At 30.8% G+C, this 17,952-nt stretch overlaps 1 protein-coding gene across 1 annotated transcript; it reads left to right on the top strand.

Annotated features, from left to right (window-relative positions):
* The first annotated feature begins 1,691 nt into the window (after positions 1-1,691).
* On the top strand, positions 1,692-4,947 carry LOC126841969 (lachesin-like). Its single transcript, XM_050578804.1, has 6 exons — positions 1,692-1,698; positions 1,782-2,017; positions 2,774-3,030; positions 3,949-4,212; positions 4,431-4,570; positions 4,830-4,947. The coding sequence occupies exons 1-6, from the start codon at positions 1,692-1,694 to the stop codon at positions 4,865-4,867; spliced, it is 942 nt and encodes a 313-aa protein (XP_050434761.1). The 3' UTR covers positions 4,868-4,947.
* Positions 4,948-17,952: the final 13,005 nt, after the last annotated feature.

Raw genomic sequence — 17,952 nt, 5'->3', positions numbered from 1 at the left:
ACAAAACTCCATAATTGGTATCCATCGATGTTATCAATTTAATTAATTAATTTAACACTTTAACCCAACATAAAATATCTACATTATCATCATCATCGCCAGCTTAAATGCTTTTTAACTTTTAAAGATTAACGCTGCCATCATAAGATCCGTCGCAGGAATACCCAATATACATATACTAACTTGCAATGTCAGCAATGAAACTGTACTCAAAATACTGTTATAGCACTATTTTATTTAAAGATTATAGTAAAAATCTAAATACCTATGCACAACATTTAAACATGAATTGTTAATTGTTATTAATATTATTAATATAAACACAAGGTTTTCATTTCTCTGGTTTATAATTATAAAATATCAACTCAATATGTTACAGATTTCAAACATATTTACAAGAATACTTATGATTTTTGTCATTTTTTTTTTTTTAACAGCAGCTCACATTCTTCGGTACAGCCACTTGTTGCGCGGTTCTCGGATTTCAATACCTTGTCTGTCCCTTCCATAAGTACAAAAGGCTGTCTTTTGAGTAACAAAACCCAAGTAGTTACCTGCGCTTAATCTTTAATCTTGGATCCTTATTCCTTTACGAACAGCCTTCATTGTGTTCTGATGCTCGCTAACGTGAAGGTTGTTACTGCGATAGCAAAAAAATGTGTGTTAACATGAAAAGTGTTTTTTTTTCTACGCGGTGGTCGATTTTTTATTGGGTAAGTACACTATGAAATAATATCACATTACAATGTTTACTACATCAGTTATCTATATATTATATTGTAATATAAGCTTTACCTACGTTGAATACAATATTATTCAAGTGACTTGAGAAACTATTACAACTATCTCATCTCGGTTTGATTAAATAAATAAATTAACGATACTTTATTGGTTTTAGCTGTGACATGATGTAGTTTTCAGAAAACATTATTAAATTGCGCCAATCAAATTATTGCAAAATATATGATTTCAACAATAGGTTAGGTTAGGTGCATCTATAAAAGACTTGTAAAATACAAATAATTCTTTACATGGGTAGGTATTTATGAGTTGGCACAGATCCTTAACGACTGTCATATGCTATCAGAAAGACCTTATAGGCATTCTGTAAAAGCACAAGACAGAGTTGTACTACACGTTTAAATAAGATAATTAATGGTGGATAATTTGTTGGATAATGTGATAATCTATCAGATAATTTCAAATGTATTAATACATTTAAAAAATATATAAAAACGGTTTCTAACATTTTTTTTTTATCTTAAATTCTTTGTTTTATTTTAGATAGTTAAAAAATTGGATCTATTTTTTTCTATTTAACCATTTAAACAAATATTATGTTAACAAATCCTAATAATAGAATTAATTGTGTCATATATAATTAATCGGATAATAATAAATGATAAAACAAAATAAAATAATTTGTCCACCGCTTCGTCTAGTTGAAAAATGATTATTCAAATAATGTCCCATTCCCAATACCAAGTAAATATATGTACAGAGGTCTAACTAATAAAACACTTGTTTCTTTCTTTGTGCACCCCCACCCTAATTCCGGTATTAAGTATACAAATATATGACGTGTATTGTGTATTTATAGTACTCAAAAAATGTCGAACTCCGTACTTAATCTTAACTTCTTAGTATTTCAACCAGAGTGTGTAGTTTTTCCTTTTAATCTTTGATGCATAATGCGCGGTATAAAATCATACCTATCTACTGTTTTCGGTGAAAACAATTTTTTAAGAACAGTTTTTCTTTTTGAAATATTCATATTGTAGTCTTGGGTCAGAGGACACCGACCATTACTCACATAACACAGAAACCCATCAAAGACGTCGGGGGAACTGTGGAGTTGACTTGTACGGTACTGTACTCTCAAGAGTTTCCGGTTATTTGGACAAAGATCAACAGCGAACACAGCATAGAGCCCGTCACCATATCCTTGGGCGGTACTCTGGTCCTCAAGGACACCAGATTCGAACTGCTGCAAAAAGGCGATAGTTTCACCCTTCAGGTAAGTCCAACCAGTAACCGCTGTACGGTGTATGTAAACTATTGATAAAATAATTGGCAATTTATACACAATATATTAATTACCTATTTTAACATGTATATGTTTTATCGCTGGGGGCCATTGTAAAAATTTGTCCGAAACGTAACGCTGGGTGTCACACTCTGACGTCACATTCAGCGGTAATGGAGGAAGGAGGGGGAGAGATAAGATAAGGATAAACAATTAGAGATAAAATAGAGATAATGTATTAGATATAGGATACTAGGGACACTAGATTAGAGATAATGGATTTGATATCATAGATTAGACATAAGATATCAGATATACTAGATTAGAGAAAAATATTAGAGATAATGGATTAGAGAAAAGAGATAAGATATGGATTAGAGATAAAAGATAAGATATTAGAGATACGTGACATAAGATAAGAGGTATGAGATTAGGGATTAGAAGTAAGAAAAGTACCCACAAGTTTCAGAGTCTTATACTTGAATATAAAGACATATAAATGTGTCTATGTATCCGCTTGTATAGTGTGGATACTCGATAGTTAGTTTTTTTTTTTTTACTAACTGTGTTTAATTAAATTCAATGTTGTTATTACCATTGTCAACAAAAATAGCTACCTATGTATAAAATTATTTTGAGAGGTAAACTGTGCCGTCCGGGCAACTCAAGCCGTAGTTGTAGTGAGCAGTACTTATGATATAATATTATTGTAATCAATTGCTTTAACGTGTGTGTGTGTGTGTATAGATAAAACAAATACAAGAGACGGACGCCGGCATATACGAGTGTCAAATATTGATGGGTCTCAGTAGTAAAATAACCGCCGAAGTGGAACTGGAAATCCGCCGTCCTCCCGTCATATCCGACAACTCCACCAGGTCGTTAATCGTCAACGAAGGGCAAGCCGTCAAACTGGAATGTTATGCCGGCGGTTTTCCTGTGCCCAGAGTGTCTTGGCGAAGAGTCAACAACGGTATCCTATCGACCGGCCGATCGATTTACAGGTAAAGGGCAATACACGAAATTAGACATCAATAAAAAAACACTATGAACGTCTTGGGGGAAGACTGTAATTAATAAAATAGTATACGGCGAATGACCCCGTGCTAAGCATTGACGGGATCCGGTGGATTCTCGGGAAATTCAATGTCCCTAGTTGGCTCTAGGCACCTAACAAAGGGTTCAATTATCATTTACCTTAATTGAAATCGACTCGGCTAAATTTTTAGTTAACGATACTATTTATTCACTAAGTAGTAACTACAACATTTATTACACGATACCTGTTATCACGGTCCTATGTGTACATAATTTAAATCACCTAGCATTACAAAATTGTATTGGCAATTTAAACAAAGATCCTTAATAATATGTGCTCAAACCGATTTGAGCATATTTCTTCGTATCTATCAAGATGGAGCGAAAATAACAAGCTAACCTACATTTAATCAGCTCAGAAATGAGATGTGCAGGCAATAATTTGTGTTTGTAGGTATTTATTAAAAATTCACAGCTCAGAGCTTTTTGGCTAAAAATAAAACATAATTAGTGATCAAAACGCTATTGGTTCGTTGGACGCGTAGACGTATATATATATATAAATATACAACTTTATTAATTAAAAAATATATAGCTTAAGTACTGCTCACTACAGATGACACAGTTTACCTCTCAATAATTTTATACATAGCTATTTTTTGTTAATAATGGTAATAATCAAATTCATAACATTAAATTAAATAGATAGTAAAAAATGATAATCAAAATTGAAATAAGTATAAAATACAACGTGTAAACTCGGTGTTCTTTGTAAGAAGTAAAAAAAAACAATTCAAATAAAAAATGTGTTAATTAATTAGGTACTCGAATACATTATATTTCACGTTTAGTTATTTTATGATGATTTTAATAAAATTGTTCAGGGGAAATATTCTGCACATCCCTCGTGTAACCAAAGAAGACCGTGGAACGTACTATTGTATCGCCGAAAACGGTGTTGGACGAGGTGCCCGTCGCAATATAGCCGTGGAAGTGCAGTTTGCTCCCGTCATTAGTGTCCCTAAACCACGTCTAGGCCAAGCTCTCCAGAGCGACATGGACTTGGAGTGCCACGTCGAAGCTTATCCGCCACCAGCCATTTCGTGGGTGAACAACGGCGTACAACTTTTGAACAACCAACATTACAGGTAAGTAGAAAATTTTGAAAATTACAAAAACCATTTACCGGAGTGTCCGCCGCGTGTCGGATCAAAAATAATAATCTATTGGGTCAAAGGGCTAGTAGAAAAACAAAACAGTGGTTAGACACCCCGGTCCAGTCTTGTCAACGCGGTTGTATACCTACGGTTAACAGTTTGGCCAATTACAAGTATATATGTATATATATATTTATATTTTTTTCAAGGATATCTCATTTCGCCTCGTCCGACGATTATACCGACACGACCATTCGTGTGATTACCATTGAAAAACGACAATACGGAGATTACATCTGCAAAGCTTCCAACGTTTTGGGGACTACCGAAGCGGTCGTCCATCTATACGGTATGTGTGTTAGGTCTTGTCAAATATTTAAAAAAAATAATCAAAACATTTTAACTTTTAAGATATTATATTTTCCCATTTCCTCGATGAATTAGTATTTTTTTTTTATCACACTATTATTCTACACTCGTTTATTGACAATTATAAGAATTCAAATTACATTTTTAATGCCAAAAGAAAATCTGTAAAATAATTGTAAGAAAAACACTCGTTTTTTTCAGATATATTAATATTATGTATTCATTTTTTTTGTTCACAGAAACTATTATTCCGGTATGTCCGCCGGCGTGTGGCTAAATACACCGCTCTAATATTATCTCTTAGTCGACTTGGGAAAAAAATATATACTTACCATAAATTGAAAATTGCCTATTAACGTGTAATATCATGTTTACTTAGAAATAAAATTAGTACATATAATTATTTACAGCTTACGATTTAAATAGAAAAAAAATTAGCATGAGATGTAAAATATTTGTTCTAATATGTTGTAAAACTAATCAACTGAAAATCTATGTAAAAATCTCCAACAAATTAGATTAAATAAGAGGTTTTGGCTGTGAGATTTTGCACTAAGCTGATTCGCAGTTAAGATTTATATGTATACACACACATTTAAATTACGGTTATTATTATAATTAAACTGCTAAAAATGGTAGGTTCGCCAAAGTTTAGCAAAGACCAAAAAGGGTTGACAACTATATGGGATTATTAGTTGTTACTTTAAATTGGAAAAAATATATATTAGCTTATAACATTGATTTTAGAATCAATGCCTTAACATTATAATTTAAAACGTGTAAACAATAATTCAGCAAAACACCTAATTATATGAACGTACCAAAATTGCCTATACAAATCGCCGTATTACAGATAGCTGTAAATTGTAATCGACAATTTAATATAGCTAAAATGTTTTTGTATCTTTGCGGTATTAAATAAAAGAAATTTAATGTTGATAGCTTTAAGAGCTTGTGTGAATAGGAAAAAAAACAAAATGCTACACACTAACGGTGGGAAGATAGATATTTGTCTTAGCTTTAATATAAGATAATATACAAGTAGATTGGATTTCATACCCGTGTGGACTTGATGAAAGCCTGTGTTACACCTTATAGCAATTAATTCCTACATTTACTTCCCGAAAATTAAAACTATAATGTCTATAACTGATGGACTGAATATTAAAAGAACAAACAAAGTGTGATGCCATCAAACAGTTTGTCTTTTCATTGTTTTTAATTTTCTCATACTGCTATCACCCACTTTTGAGTTTCATCTTATTTATTTGTAATGCGACAAATTCATCAGCTGCAGTACAGCTTAGTCCACATTAATACAAATTTTTTGTTTAAATGTCTCAGACTAAATACAACACGAGTAGAATTCGGTGGCCGATCTCATCAGTTTGGCTTGACATTGAAATAAAGCTTTTAGATTCCAGACGTGTTGTTGCTCTATAATTAGCAATTTCCATTATAATCACAATAAAAACAAATATTTTTCCAAACCAATTTGGTTTAGTCCACCTATGGAATACTTGTAAGGGAACGTATTCATTAGGCAGAGCGTTTTCGGTTTCACATATTTAATATTTTTGTAAATTAAAAGCTAACAAAATACATAAAATTTTTTTTATTCTGTAATAATTGTAACACTGATGGTACACCGGTCAGGTTAGGTTATCTATGGCAAAGCACAACGCTCAAAGTAATATGCATTCAGTAGATTTTAGTGCGCTTGTCGAATACTCGAGTATTTTTTCGGTTTTAATTACACTGTAAATTTGTTTGTGTTATGCATTAGGAAATAATGAAAAACACGGCTGACGTTTCATTTATCAAACAATTGTATAATTACAAGAAATTATGTACATATTCAACAACAAAAATATTCACAACAAAAATAGTTGCAACAAAAGTAATTGCAAAAAATCAAAAAGATCACAAATAAGTACAAATTATACGACAATAGAGAAACATATGCAAGGGGCAGCGAAATACAAGTGTAACGGTTCAAGTTGGCAATCGCCCGTTGCGTTTTTCAACACAAGGAAACACACAAATATACAAATGTAATGCCCCCAGACGATTGCCAACTCAAACCCCATTACACCCGTATTTCATTGTCTCGCATATGTTTCTCTATTGTCGTTAACAAAATATATGACATATATTATATAAAAAAAAAAAAAATGACAATAATATCAATTTATCATTGACTATAATAGTCATCGAGTAGACTATTCTCAACACTATAATCTACCATCGGCCGTGGTCTAAAATTGTACCGGTTTCGTCGTGGCCGCAGGTAATAGCGGCTGCGCAGAAAGCGGCGCACTGCCCGCCTCGGTACCGCTGCGGCGTCGACGGTAGTAACGGCAGTAACGGCCGCGGTATCCGTACCTGCTCCTGCGGCCACGACGAAAAGGACCACATCGCCATTGACTTCGATGGTGTCGACCGCGACACCGGCTTCCTGGTATATGACTATGTTGGCCGTGTCCACGTTGGCCGTGAATGATGACGACGGTCTCCTGAAAAAATTACATTTAAATTATTTAAAATATATAGTATTTAATAATATGTAAGTTAAAGTATGACACGGCTATACTTGTACCAAATTTTTGTAGGACGAGGTTCGACGACAACGTCGTTGTCTGACGACCTTTTGATTGCCATTCTACCAATGTAATTGTTCATGTCGCTGACGTATAACAAATTTCAAGAATAATGCAACAATGTGCAACGAACAGTGTACAATTCTAAACGAGAATAAATTATTGAAACAAAATTATCAAACATTAGTAGAAATAAACACAGACAATAATTTACCATAACAACGAAAGAGGTTTGTATATTATGCTCGGATAAAACATTTATTTGTATAATATGTATTGGTTGTTTTAAAATAAAAATCTGATTTCAATGAAAATGTATTGTTTTATTAGAAGCCCGTAATAATAATAACAATAACGTTTTTGAGTAGCTACTTTATAACAGCACAGGTACATTTTTGAAAATTTTACATTAGTCGCGATCAATAAATTTATAATGCCTTATGGTTACACGAGTATTTGGTTAGCCCCTATATCTGCTAAGTCCTAATGTACAAAATATATCAATCTTTGGCTTCCAATATCTGTGCACAAGGCGAAGATGCTACCTAGATATCTATTGATGTGTACTTCTCGAAAAAAAATTAAACCTAATCCATCGTACGCAAATAACCATATAAATATTTAGTATAATAAATTCATGTAAAATCCCCTAACGTGGTATAATAAAAAATAAATTATTTTAGATTATTACAAATTCAACAAATACTTACCAAACTGCGTGTAAATCTTCGGTGAATAATAACTACCTTTGATAATTAACTAAGTTGTTTTACAAAATACACTGACAGTTTTCACAATAGGAAAAATACAATATTATATTATATGAAATAAACAATTTGTTTAAATCTTTTTATTTGCTTTCAAATTAGTATGGCCAGCAACAATTTATATAATTATTAATAGTCACTGACAACATATAACAATAGTTTACACACAAATACAATGCTAAAACAAGTTCATAAGCCCTTAAAGCTGTCCCTCAGCAATTACAATATACAATGCTGGAATATTCGTTTTGAGTTTAGGTATTTTGATTTTGATATACAGGTGTTGGTTAACCGAAGAATCGATAAAAAACGGTTAGGTCGACATAAAAAAGACCGGCTGAGACCCGTACAGGTTGGAATGGATCTCAAAGCTAAGGAAAATATTATATTAAATTTATTTTTTGCGTCTATGCAGTATAGACTATACTTGTAGGGGTCATAAAAGCGTAATAAGAGATAACTTTATAAATACAACCATGCTTTTTTATTAGTCATATAAATGTGTATTATATAAATGTTCAATATAAATGTCTAGGTACCTAACGTAATGACAGACATTTTTTTTGTTTAAGAAGTCTACACGTTAAAACACCAGTAAACCTTTTTTTAGAAAAATCTACTCTTTAAAAAACGGCTAGCTTTTTTCAATAATTACAAAGTTTTTTATTTTTTATTTTTTTACTGTGAAACTGGTTCTAATTATATTTAATAAGAAAACAATATTCAGATATTTTCTATCGCAGCGTCGTCCAATGCAATACAAAACATCAAATTGAGATATTATGTTCAATCTTGTTGCGCCAACCACTTATATAAATAAACAAAACAGGTATTTTAAGGCAAAATATTTTTTCACTTATAAGTTATGATCTTACTGATCTTCACCGCCATCAATTTCTGGACTATATTATTTTGAGTATGACATTTTATTATTTTGAATACTAATTTTAGATAAAATAAAATATTAATGGATCTTGATGCAATAAGTAATACTGTTTTTAATATTATTTGTACCTATGTCTAATTAGTAATCGGTATTCTATAACATAATAGAACATAATATATTACGTTTTATTATCTCTTCATTTGGTTCTCTTAAAAACACAGATGTTTTTGAGATATACCTGTTATTGTTAATGTTAGTGTAAAAAACTCTTATTTTATGAACTAGTGACTTGTCTATTATTATTTTTCTTCTTTAGAAAGACTCGTAAATCGTTCTACCCGGTGCACATTATTTCAGTGTAATTTAAATTTAGTTTGTTTGTCTTATGTTAATGACTCGATTTGTGTTAATAGTATTAGGTATACATTTTAATTTAAGTAAAATGTTATAATTACAATAAAGAGGTTAATGATACAGACTTCTAGTGAAAAATATTAATAAAGCAGGGTCTCCCGAAAATTGTAAGCTTGGTGTTGCAGTTCTATTATATCTAAATAGGTGTATACCTATTACATATACCCGTTATTCACTAAAACTCAATTACACTTTAATATATCTGCCACGTTGAAATTGAAGATTTGTCCAAAACAGACGATAATGGGCAAAACTCAAGAAACCATCTCTTGCAAGTTGAATGTGAATTCCTATTTCTAAGGTTAGCTGTGTTAAGTGCATCGATCCAAACTTGCCAACAGTTAACGACGATGAAGAGATCAGACAAATCATCTTATACGTTAATCATCGTACGTTGATTTGTTACCTAATGATAATTATGTTATTTATATTGGAAAATATTATGTAATATTTAAATTTTGACTGCTCAGAAACCTGACTGTACATAAAAATTACAGTAACATTCATAAAAAAAAAGTTTTTAAAAAACATAATTTTAAAAACCGCAATATTAAAATTCGTATAAACTTAAAAATACCTATATTTTAATAATTTCACGTTTAAATATGTATACTAAAGGGGTAAGATTTTTAAAAGCAAAACGCAGTGTAAACCAAGTGCAGTATAAATCAGCACATAGGAAGTCAGCAAAGTTAGGTGTGAACTATTATTAAAGCACCATGGATGGCACTTGTTTTTTTGTTTTGTTTTGTACTTTTAAAATTCGGTTTAAACACTTACTTGGAGTTGTTTACAGTAACCGAAAAAAAAAATCCACTTTGACATGTGCATTTTCTATGGAAAACAACTCTTTCTAAATTTAACCGTTGGAAACGAGTAAAACGACAATAATCATTTTGAAAACTGGGTATCATACATTTTTCAAATACCTACTCTTTCTGTGCATAGATTGTAGTAGATTTTTTGATTTTAGTTTAAAATCTTATGTAAAGTTCCAAAAACGATAAATTCGCACATAAGTAACCTTCATATTTTTTTAGTTTAATTATTATCATGAACAATACACTTGTGCAATATTTTTCTGATTATGTATTACAACTTAGATTGTACTTAGACTAAAAGGCGGCCTCTGCCCCTTTGGAATTTCCGACCTCAATTCACCCTAAGCGAGTTTCTTGCATACGCCGAATTTGAATTTTTATTATAAGTAGATTTTAATTCCTAACGACACCCTATATAGTTTACAGAAAAGTTCCATGTTATTTAGAAGTTTGATAAATCGAAAAAAAAAAAAATTTGATAAATCGTTGTAATGACAAGACCGTCTTTTGGCAACAGGCGCTGTTGATTTTTTTTAACTTAAGACTTTTGAACGTTATGCCTTTTTGTAGGTATACATCTATTAAAATCAGATAGTGTCGTATGGCGTTTATAAAATTTGTAAGCAAGATAGAATTTATTATTTTTTTCAAACCGATCAATTTTCACGCGAGTAGTCTTAATATTTTTTGCGTTAAGTAAAAAATCCTAATTATTCTATCATCATTTCTGATAAACCCATTTCATATATTTTATAATCATCAGATTTAACACATAATTATTTATAAAGTGCCTACATTTGAAATGTATTTATGTTAGGAATATTGGAGTAACTGTAATCAAAATAAGGAGAATGCAAATTTATTTTATAAAGATAAAAATTGATAATACTTAATACAATTAATTAATTTATATTATGATATTTGCATTGATCAATAAATGTACGTTAAAAAAAACCACAAACATTATACACATTTTACCATTTAAAACTATCGGTTTTGTAAAAACATTGTATTATCTTTTATTCGTTCCATAAACTCTTTATCTAGACAACGTTTTTGCTTAACACTAATACACAGTTTGGAGTCGAAGAGTATTTTGGTTATAAAACGAAAAATAAAAGAATGTGCATTTAAAATAAGTGAATCGTTAAAATTAACTTACATGTAAATTTAATCGATTTACATTTTATTAGCTCAAATACTGATTAATGATTTTAACAATCAAAGATATGTTCGAACGATTATTATTAAGCTCATATTGCCGATCTTAAGTTCTATTAGTCATGAACATAAAAATAAAACACTAATAATGATCATGAAATACAGGCATATTACAATTATTAATTACTTGCCCTAAAACGAGGGTGATATAAATAATGGATTATTTTTTAATTAATAAATCAAATAATATTTGTACAAAATTTAAAACAAATATAAACAGTGTAAGCTTACTGTGCGTATTATTAAATAACATTTTTAGTAATTAAATTAATTACAAATGTTTCTTAAATTAATAATTGCTAATACAATATTTTTGATTTCAGGTACCTCAAAAAATTTAAAAATTATGTACAACATGATTTTTTTCAGGAGATGATTTTACTATCGGTGCTCAATTTTAGAAAAGCTCTAAATGTTTTTGTTGTACAGTTCCTCTTGCAAGTTTTTTTTTTTTGGAAACTTAACATGTAGTCATTTAACAATTTTAAGTTTCTTTTGTGATCCTTTAATACATTTTTTTACACATCAGATGTTTTCAACTGTCGGGAGGCAATTTAAAAAAAAATAATATGTATGACCTATTAAAATGTAATAATACCTGTCGTACTTTGTTATTGCTCTTGTGCTAATCGTGCTTGGGTGTCTTGTGCCATTTTATACTCTTCCATATTATAATAAGTACTTTTTTCTGTAAATATAGAACGGTACATGTTTCGAGGTATTCCTTCTAATAACTCTTCGGCGAACGATGGGTATATATCATATGGTTTTATGTATTCAACGTTTATCGAAGAACTAGCAATTTTGTCTGATTGCTCTGGTATTGCTTCTGGTGATGGTATCTGTTCTTCTTTTTTCTCAACTACGCTACTTGCAATCGGTCGGGTTTGTCCAGTCTTGTTTGTAGCTTAACAAAAACATTACAATAATACAATACTGATAAATTACAGCTTTAAAATATAGTAGGTACATTTTTGGAGAGCATATGGATAGAGCATTTAATTTTTAAAGAAAACCAGTGACCTGATTAATCATTTTTTTTTTTTATAACGGGGTGGGTGTATACTTACATGCTTTTGGTTTTGTAAAACAACTACCAGCATTGGCCATGTACGTGTCCAATAAAATCAAAATAAATATGCTCAGAGGTCCACATGACACCATATTCAAACTGCTTAAGTCTAGAAACCAAACGATAAATAAAGATGATAATTGAAAATTTATAGAGTTTGTAATTATTTTGCTTTATAGTAGTCTTTGTCGAACCTGTCTTTATTTCAGTTTGATGACGCTTAAAAAACTGACGAAAAATTGTTTTGTTTTTCAACCAACTGTATTCTACCAGCACAATTTTGATGATTACGTTAGTGTAAAAAATTTCCTTTTTAAACCTACGTATAACCCGATCCAAAAATGTGGAATTTATTCATACAAAAATATGGTATCAAACTCGTTTCAGACGTTTTACCATGATTGCCGGAATGTATCACACATCATTATAATATACGGTTTTGCAAACGAACAGCAAACATAATAAATTGAAATATTTAAATTAAACATCTGGTATTTAGGCATAAGCGCTTTAGTGTGTTCTTACGACTGTACTCTGTTGCACATTGATGATTATATATAAATGTATGTACAATACAATCATATTTTATCCATTAAATCATTTTTATTTGGCAAAAAGAGTTTTGATGATACATGTTTCGAGGTATTCCTTCTACGTACGGTGGGTGTATATCATGTGGTTTTATGTATCTGATTGCTCTGGTATTTCTTCTGCTGCTGTTACTCCGGTTTCATCTGGTCCATTATGTACTAAAAAAAAATTAACAAGACGTACACAATTTCCTATGATAGTTAAATTTCCATCCGAATAAATAAGCTTCGCTTTTTTTTCCAGATAAATTTTAATACTATCAACATAAATATTACATATTTTTAATATATATTTTAGGTAGGTGTTACCAAGCTTACTCAACGAACATACATACAGTATGTAAAATATTATATCGAAATGTATACATTGTGTGTTTATTATTTTATTTGTATGATCACCCGCATGGGGTAAAAAGAACAGGAAAAATAAATCAGTGTATGCAATACATAATGCTTACAGGTATAAGTTATAATAGGTATAATTGTTTTATATTTTGTTCGTACATTTATTTTGTTCAGCCCTTTTTGTAGCTTAACAACAACATTACAATAATACAATACTGATAAATCACAGCTTTAATATATATATTTTTTTTATTGTCTAAAGGCTTCGCCTTGTCGCTTCAACCAATCTTCTCTGTGCTTTAAAATATAGTAGGTACATTTTTGGAGCGACAATAATTGTAGGTTAGCGGGAATTTAGGCGATGACATATTATACAACGTGTATTTAACTGGAATACCAAGAGATTTCTAAATATCATTATTTGGTATTAGACAAACGATGTCCATATATATTAATTTAATAAAATAAATATGGATAGAGTATTTTATTTTTAAAGATAACCAATGACCTTTGTTAAATTGATCATTCTTTTGATAATGAGGTGGGTGTATACTTACATGTTTTTGGAGCTGAAGTAACACAACCAACATTGGCCAACCAAAAGTTGGGAGGGGGTAAAAATAAAAATAAATATGTGAAAAATTGAGATCACATTGTATAAAAATAATAATTAGTGAAATGTGTAAATTATTATGTTCCTAGATAGTTTTATCGAATAAATATTACCTACGCCTAACTGAAGAGGCTGGCCGGTAATATTGCAAGTAGAGGAAACAGCGAAACCAACCGTACTATTTAAAATTGTTAACCGATGAAAACCATTTTGAGCGAATAATTATAATATAATAATAATAATAAATATACAAATATTATACGGAAATTGTTTAATTTTTTTTTGAATTGCATACACATATTTTATAACGTAGATTTTTGTTATTAGATAACACACAAGGAATTTTTGGCAAACATTTTAAGACATTTTGAGGCGTACAAAGCTAGTTTGAATTTTATAAACTTTTCATGTGATTAGTTGAAAAATGTGCGTGTTGATTTCGACCTAAGCCGGTGCACTGATGTCCGCATATGTGCCAGTATTCACCAAGCCCATCATTTTATCATATTGTTGACTAAACGCCACGCATGTATCGTTAAAGAATTTTCTTCGTTCTTCCAAATAAATTGATTCGGATTCCTTAAATACATTGATGGCGTCTATTATTTGATGCACCGGCACAGTCGCTATTAAAAAAAGCTTCAAACTTGTTGTGAATGTTTTTTATTATAGGCATGATCATGTCTAAGTGAACAATAGCCAACTTCTTTGTCATATTCTCAATTTTTTTATTCGTTATATGACATAATCTACTCAACATGGAAATTCCTTCACTTTCGATCACGTTCATCAGCCGAATAAACGCCTCGAAGTGATCTCCCATTGTTACACAGTTCTCCATCACTTCGCGCAATGATCGGTGTACGGCAGTACAGCTATAGTTATTACGTATAAAGGCCATAAAACGGTTTGTATCTTGTAAACTGGTTGCCAGCGAATTTCCAGTGAAGAAAATATTATGGCTCAGCTGATCAGTAACCGTAAAAGGTGGTATCATATTGTATCGTTGATAATCTATATTAACTTCCGGGACATTTACACATCTCATTTCAGGGTTAACATCCCGAGTATAGCACGTAGTGTTTGAAAACTCCAACTTCATAAATACCTCCTCGGTTTTGATACAAATGTCGAATGGTTTCAAGTGTGATAGTTTGACAACGGTGAAGACTAGCACAGTGCAACAACACAGATTTGTAACAAAAACATATTTTTTTAACTTATATTTGTTATTTTTCAAAAAAGGTTTTTCACAAAATTATAACCGCTCACTACCAAGTGTAGACTGCGAATCGTCGTTATAACAGCTTACGTGGCGATCCAAAACACTTTTTACAGTTACATTGGATTTGTTTCTAACGGTAATAATGTTGGTAGTGGGGGTAGGTTGGATTTTTTAGATAAACTTGAACAAATAAAAAGGCGACGTTGGATAGGCACAATGTTTGATGTTCGTTTCGTGTACTTCGTTCCCTTCTCCGTCCTTCCAAAAACAAAGGAAACAATTTCTTTTTTCTGTTTTTCACCGTACAAGCTACACGACGATGATTTTTTACCGTAACTTTAATATCCAAGAATTCGCAATGGCGTATAAAGTTTTTACAATTATTTAAATGTAAATAAAAAAAATTGATTTACGCATGTGTAGCGATATTGGACTATTATGGTACAATCTTGCGATGTGGGAGGTTATAACTTACTTGGTTGGACCGTTTAACTGAGTTTGAAAAAATTGAGTTTGATACATCTTATAAACGCTTAATTTTCAATTTTTCCTAATCTGTAATTTTGATAGAAAGTCGAATCTATGTATGCCTTAATAAGTATCAAAGGGTATTGGGATTTGGGAGTGTCTTAGTTACACACTTTTCACATTATTTTCATGTAAGCTAATGGACAAGTATAATAACTATATAATTAGTTTGACTATAACAAGTCAAATTAAACACTCTATCTGTGTACTGAATATTTTTTTTTTATAAGACTTTAATTATTTCTTTATTGTATTAGTCTTAATGAAGTATTACTTATTAATTAGGTATAAGATTTCTAGGCAGAAAAATAATTAGAAAAAAATATTAAAATGTTTTGTCGAATTGCAAGATATTATGCAGAACTAATAGTAACACATATTTCGGCGGCCAAAAAGAAAATACATATAATATAATTTTTCAAACTCTACGTCACGCGTTTCTGTAATAAAGGTATTCTTATAGCTGATGTGTGCAACGCGAGCTAAGGCTTTCTTTGTTCAATGTCATGTTTGAAAAACTGTTGTTATTCGTGCGCGTTTGACAAAAACAATACGGTATAGTTTCTAGTACAAGGTGATTTCGGCTGTACAGAATGAAAAAGACTCTTTTTTTTATTTATAATTTTATGGTATTTAGTTCACCCAATTTTGATAACATTTTTTCACAAAAAAAGCCCACATCGTAGTAAAACCAATAGCATCTCTCATCTCTGCATCGAAGCTAACCCTTAGGTCGAGGTGTCAATTTTTTTTTTTCAAAAATGATTATCATCCAATTAAAAATGTCCGGTGTACAATATAAGGTCCATAGAAAATTGATTCGCTATTAGTTGAAGTCTAAGTACTGTTAAGAGTTGTGGCACACAGAAATGTTCAAAAGATTTAACCTCAAAAAATAGTCAATTTGTAAGGGTTTTGAGGGTTTAGTAATGTTTGTTGTCATCTCACTTAACGTTTATATGGTGTCGTTATTCTCCCCTTACTACGTATGCTAGGTGAGTCGTCCACCCTTATATATTATCTCATATTTATCTATTCATCTAAATCCCTCTTTGTAATTTTTTTTTTTGTCCAGTTTCACTACCACTAAATCACGCTCAACTCATCACGTCTAGTCCATCTAACCTGACATTGTAAAAAAAAAAAATATGTAAACATTAATAGCAAACTTATTGTAAAGTATTCCTTTAAGTTAATATTGTAAGCGGCGCTCTGTGCTGTTCTTTATTCTTTCCTTACTGTCTTTTGACTGTACGTCGCAACTTGTATTTATTTACTACTGTTGTTGGCTCTACTCCTGAGCTTAATCTTATCTATACTCATTCGTTATTATACCAACACCACTGTCTGCCATAAATCATAGCTGGAATTTAAATCAATTGGAAACGATTTGGAAAAACATGAATGACACACGTCAAAAACACATCACCAGACTATTGAAGATTTATTTTAGACAATAACACATAATTGTACAGATTTGTGATTTTGATAATAATTTTATTAAAGAAACACTTATGATTTAATAAATAAATTTAAAAAAAAGAGACAATATACTTATTGAGTAATTATTAATTATTAAACAAAACAATAAGTCAAATATATACAATAATATTGATAAGCTACATATATATATATATATAATATACTGTCAGCATTTATCAATATTTAACATTTCTCATAAATCATAAAAATTACTATAATGTTTACTTTAATTATTTAATTTGGTCATAAATAATATTAACAAGATATTTAGATTGAAACGAAATTACAATAATAAACAAATATGAAACACCCAAAAACAATAATACTGAAATGAAAAATAAAAAATAATACAAAAGAACGTATAAAAAGTATGTAAAGTTACACTTACCAAAAACAACAATACTGAAATGAAAAATAAAAAATAAAAAATAATACAAAAGAGTGTATAAAAAATATGTAAAAAAGTAAAACATAAAAAAGAGAAAAAAGCATGTAAAGTTACACTCCGGGCAAGCGTGATATTTTAACGAACGGACAATGGTAGAACGGTAAACGTAGTAGCCATCCAGCGGTCATTGGCTTGACAGCACCAACAGCCGGAGTCGCGATGCCACTGCGTCACCGTCATACTTGCACTTGTCCGTCACGTAAAAATCAGTCTTCCGTTTTGCTCGGATCTGGAAATTACCAGATACGCTTAGATTAGATTGGAATAATGTCGGCGGCCGGGGGATTGATAAAAAATAATAATAATTAATAATAATAATTACAGCAACAGCAAAAGACAAGTCTACCGAC

This window comes from Adelges cooleyi, unplaced genomic scaffold (assembly GCF_023614345.1).
Source record: "Adelges cooleyi isolate 19-005CV unplaced genomic scaffold, UGA_ACOO_1.1 ACOO_flye_CR_arks_rails_tigmint_CR_PRNA_108, whole genome shotgun sequence".
Lineage (NCBI taxonomy): Eukaryota > Metazoa > Arthropoda > Insecta > Hemiptera > Adelgidae > Adelges > Adelges cooleyi.
This window is presented reverse-complemented; position numbering and strand designations above follow the sequence as displayed.

Excerpts from the sequence above, each read along its gene's own strand:
- LOC126841969 (XM_050578804.1), top strand. Across the intron at positions 2,018-2,773 it reads GCGATAGTTTCACCCTTCAG|ATAAAACAAATACAAGAGAC; the intron begins GTAAGTCCAACC and ends GTGTGTGTATAG. Across the intron at positions 4,571-4,829 it reads AGCGGTCGTCCATCTATACG|AAACTATTATTCCGGTATGT; the intron begins GTATGTGTGTTA and ends TTTTGTTCACAG.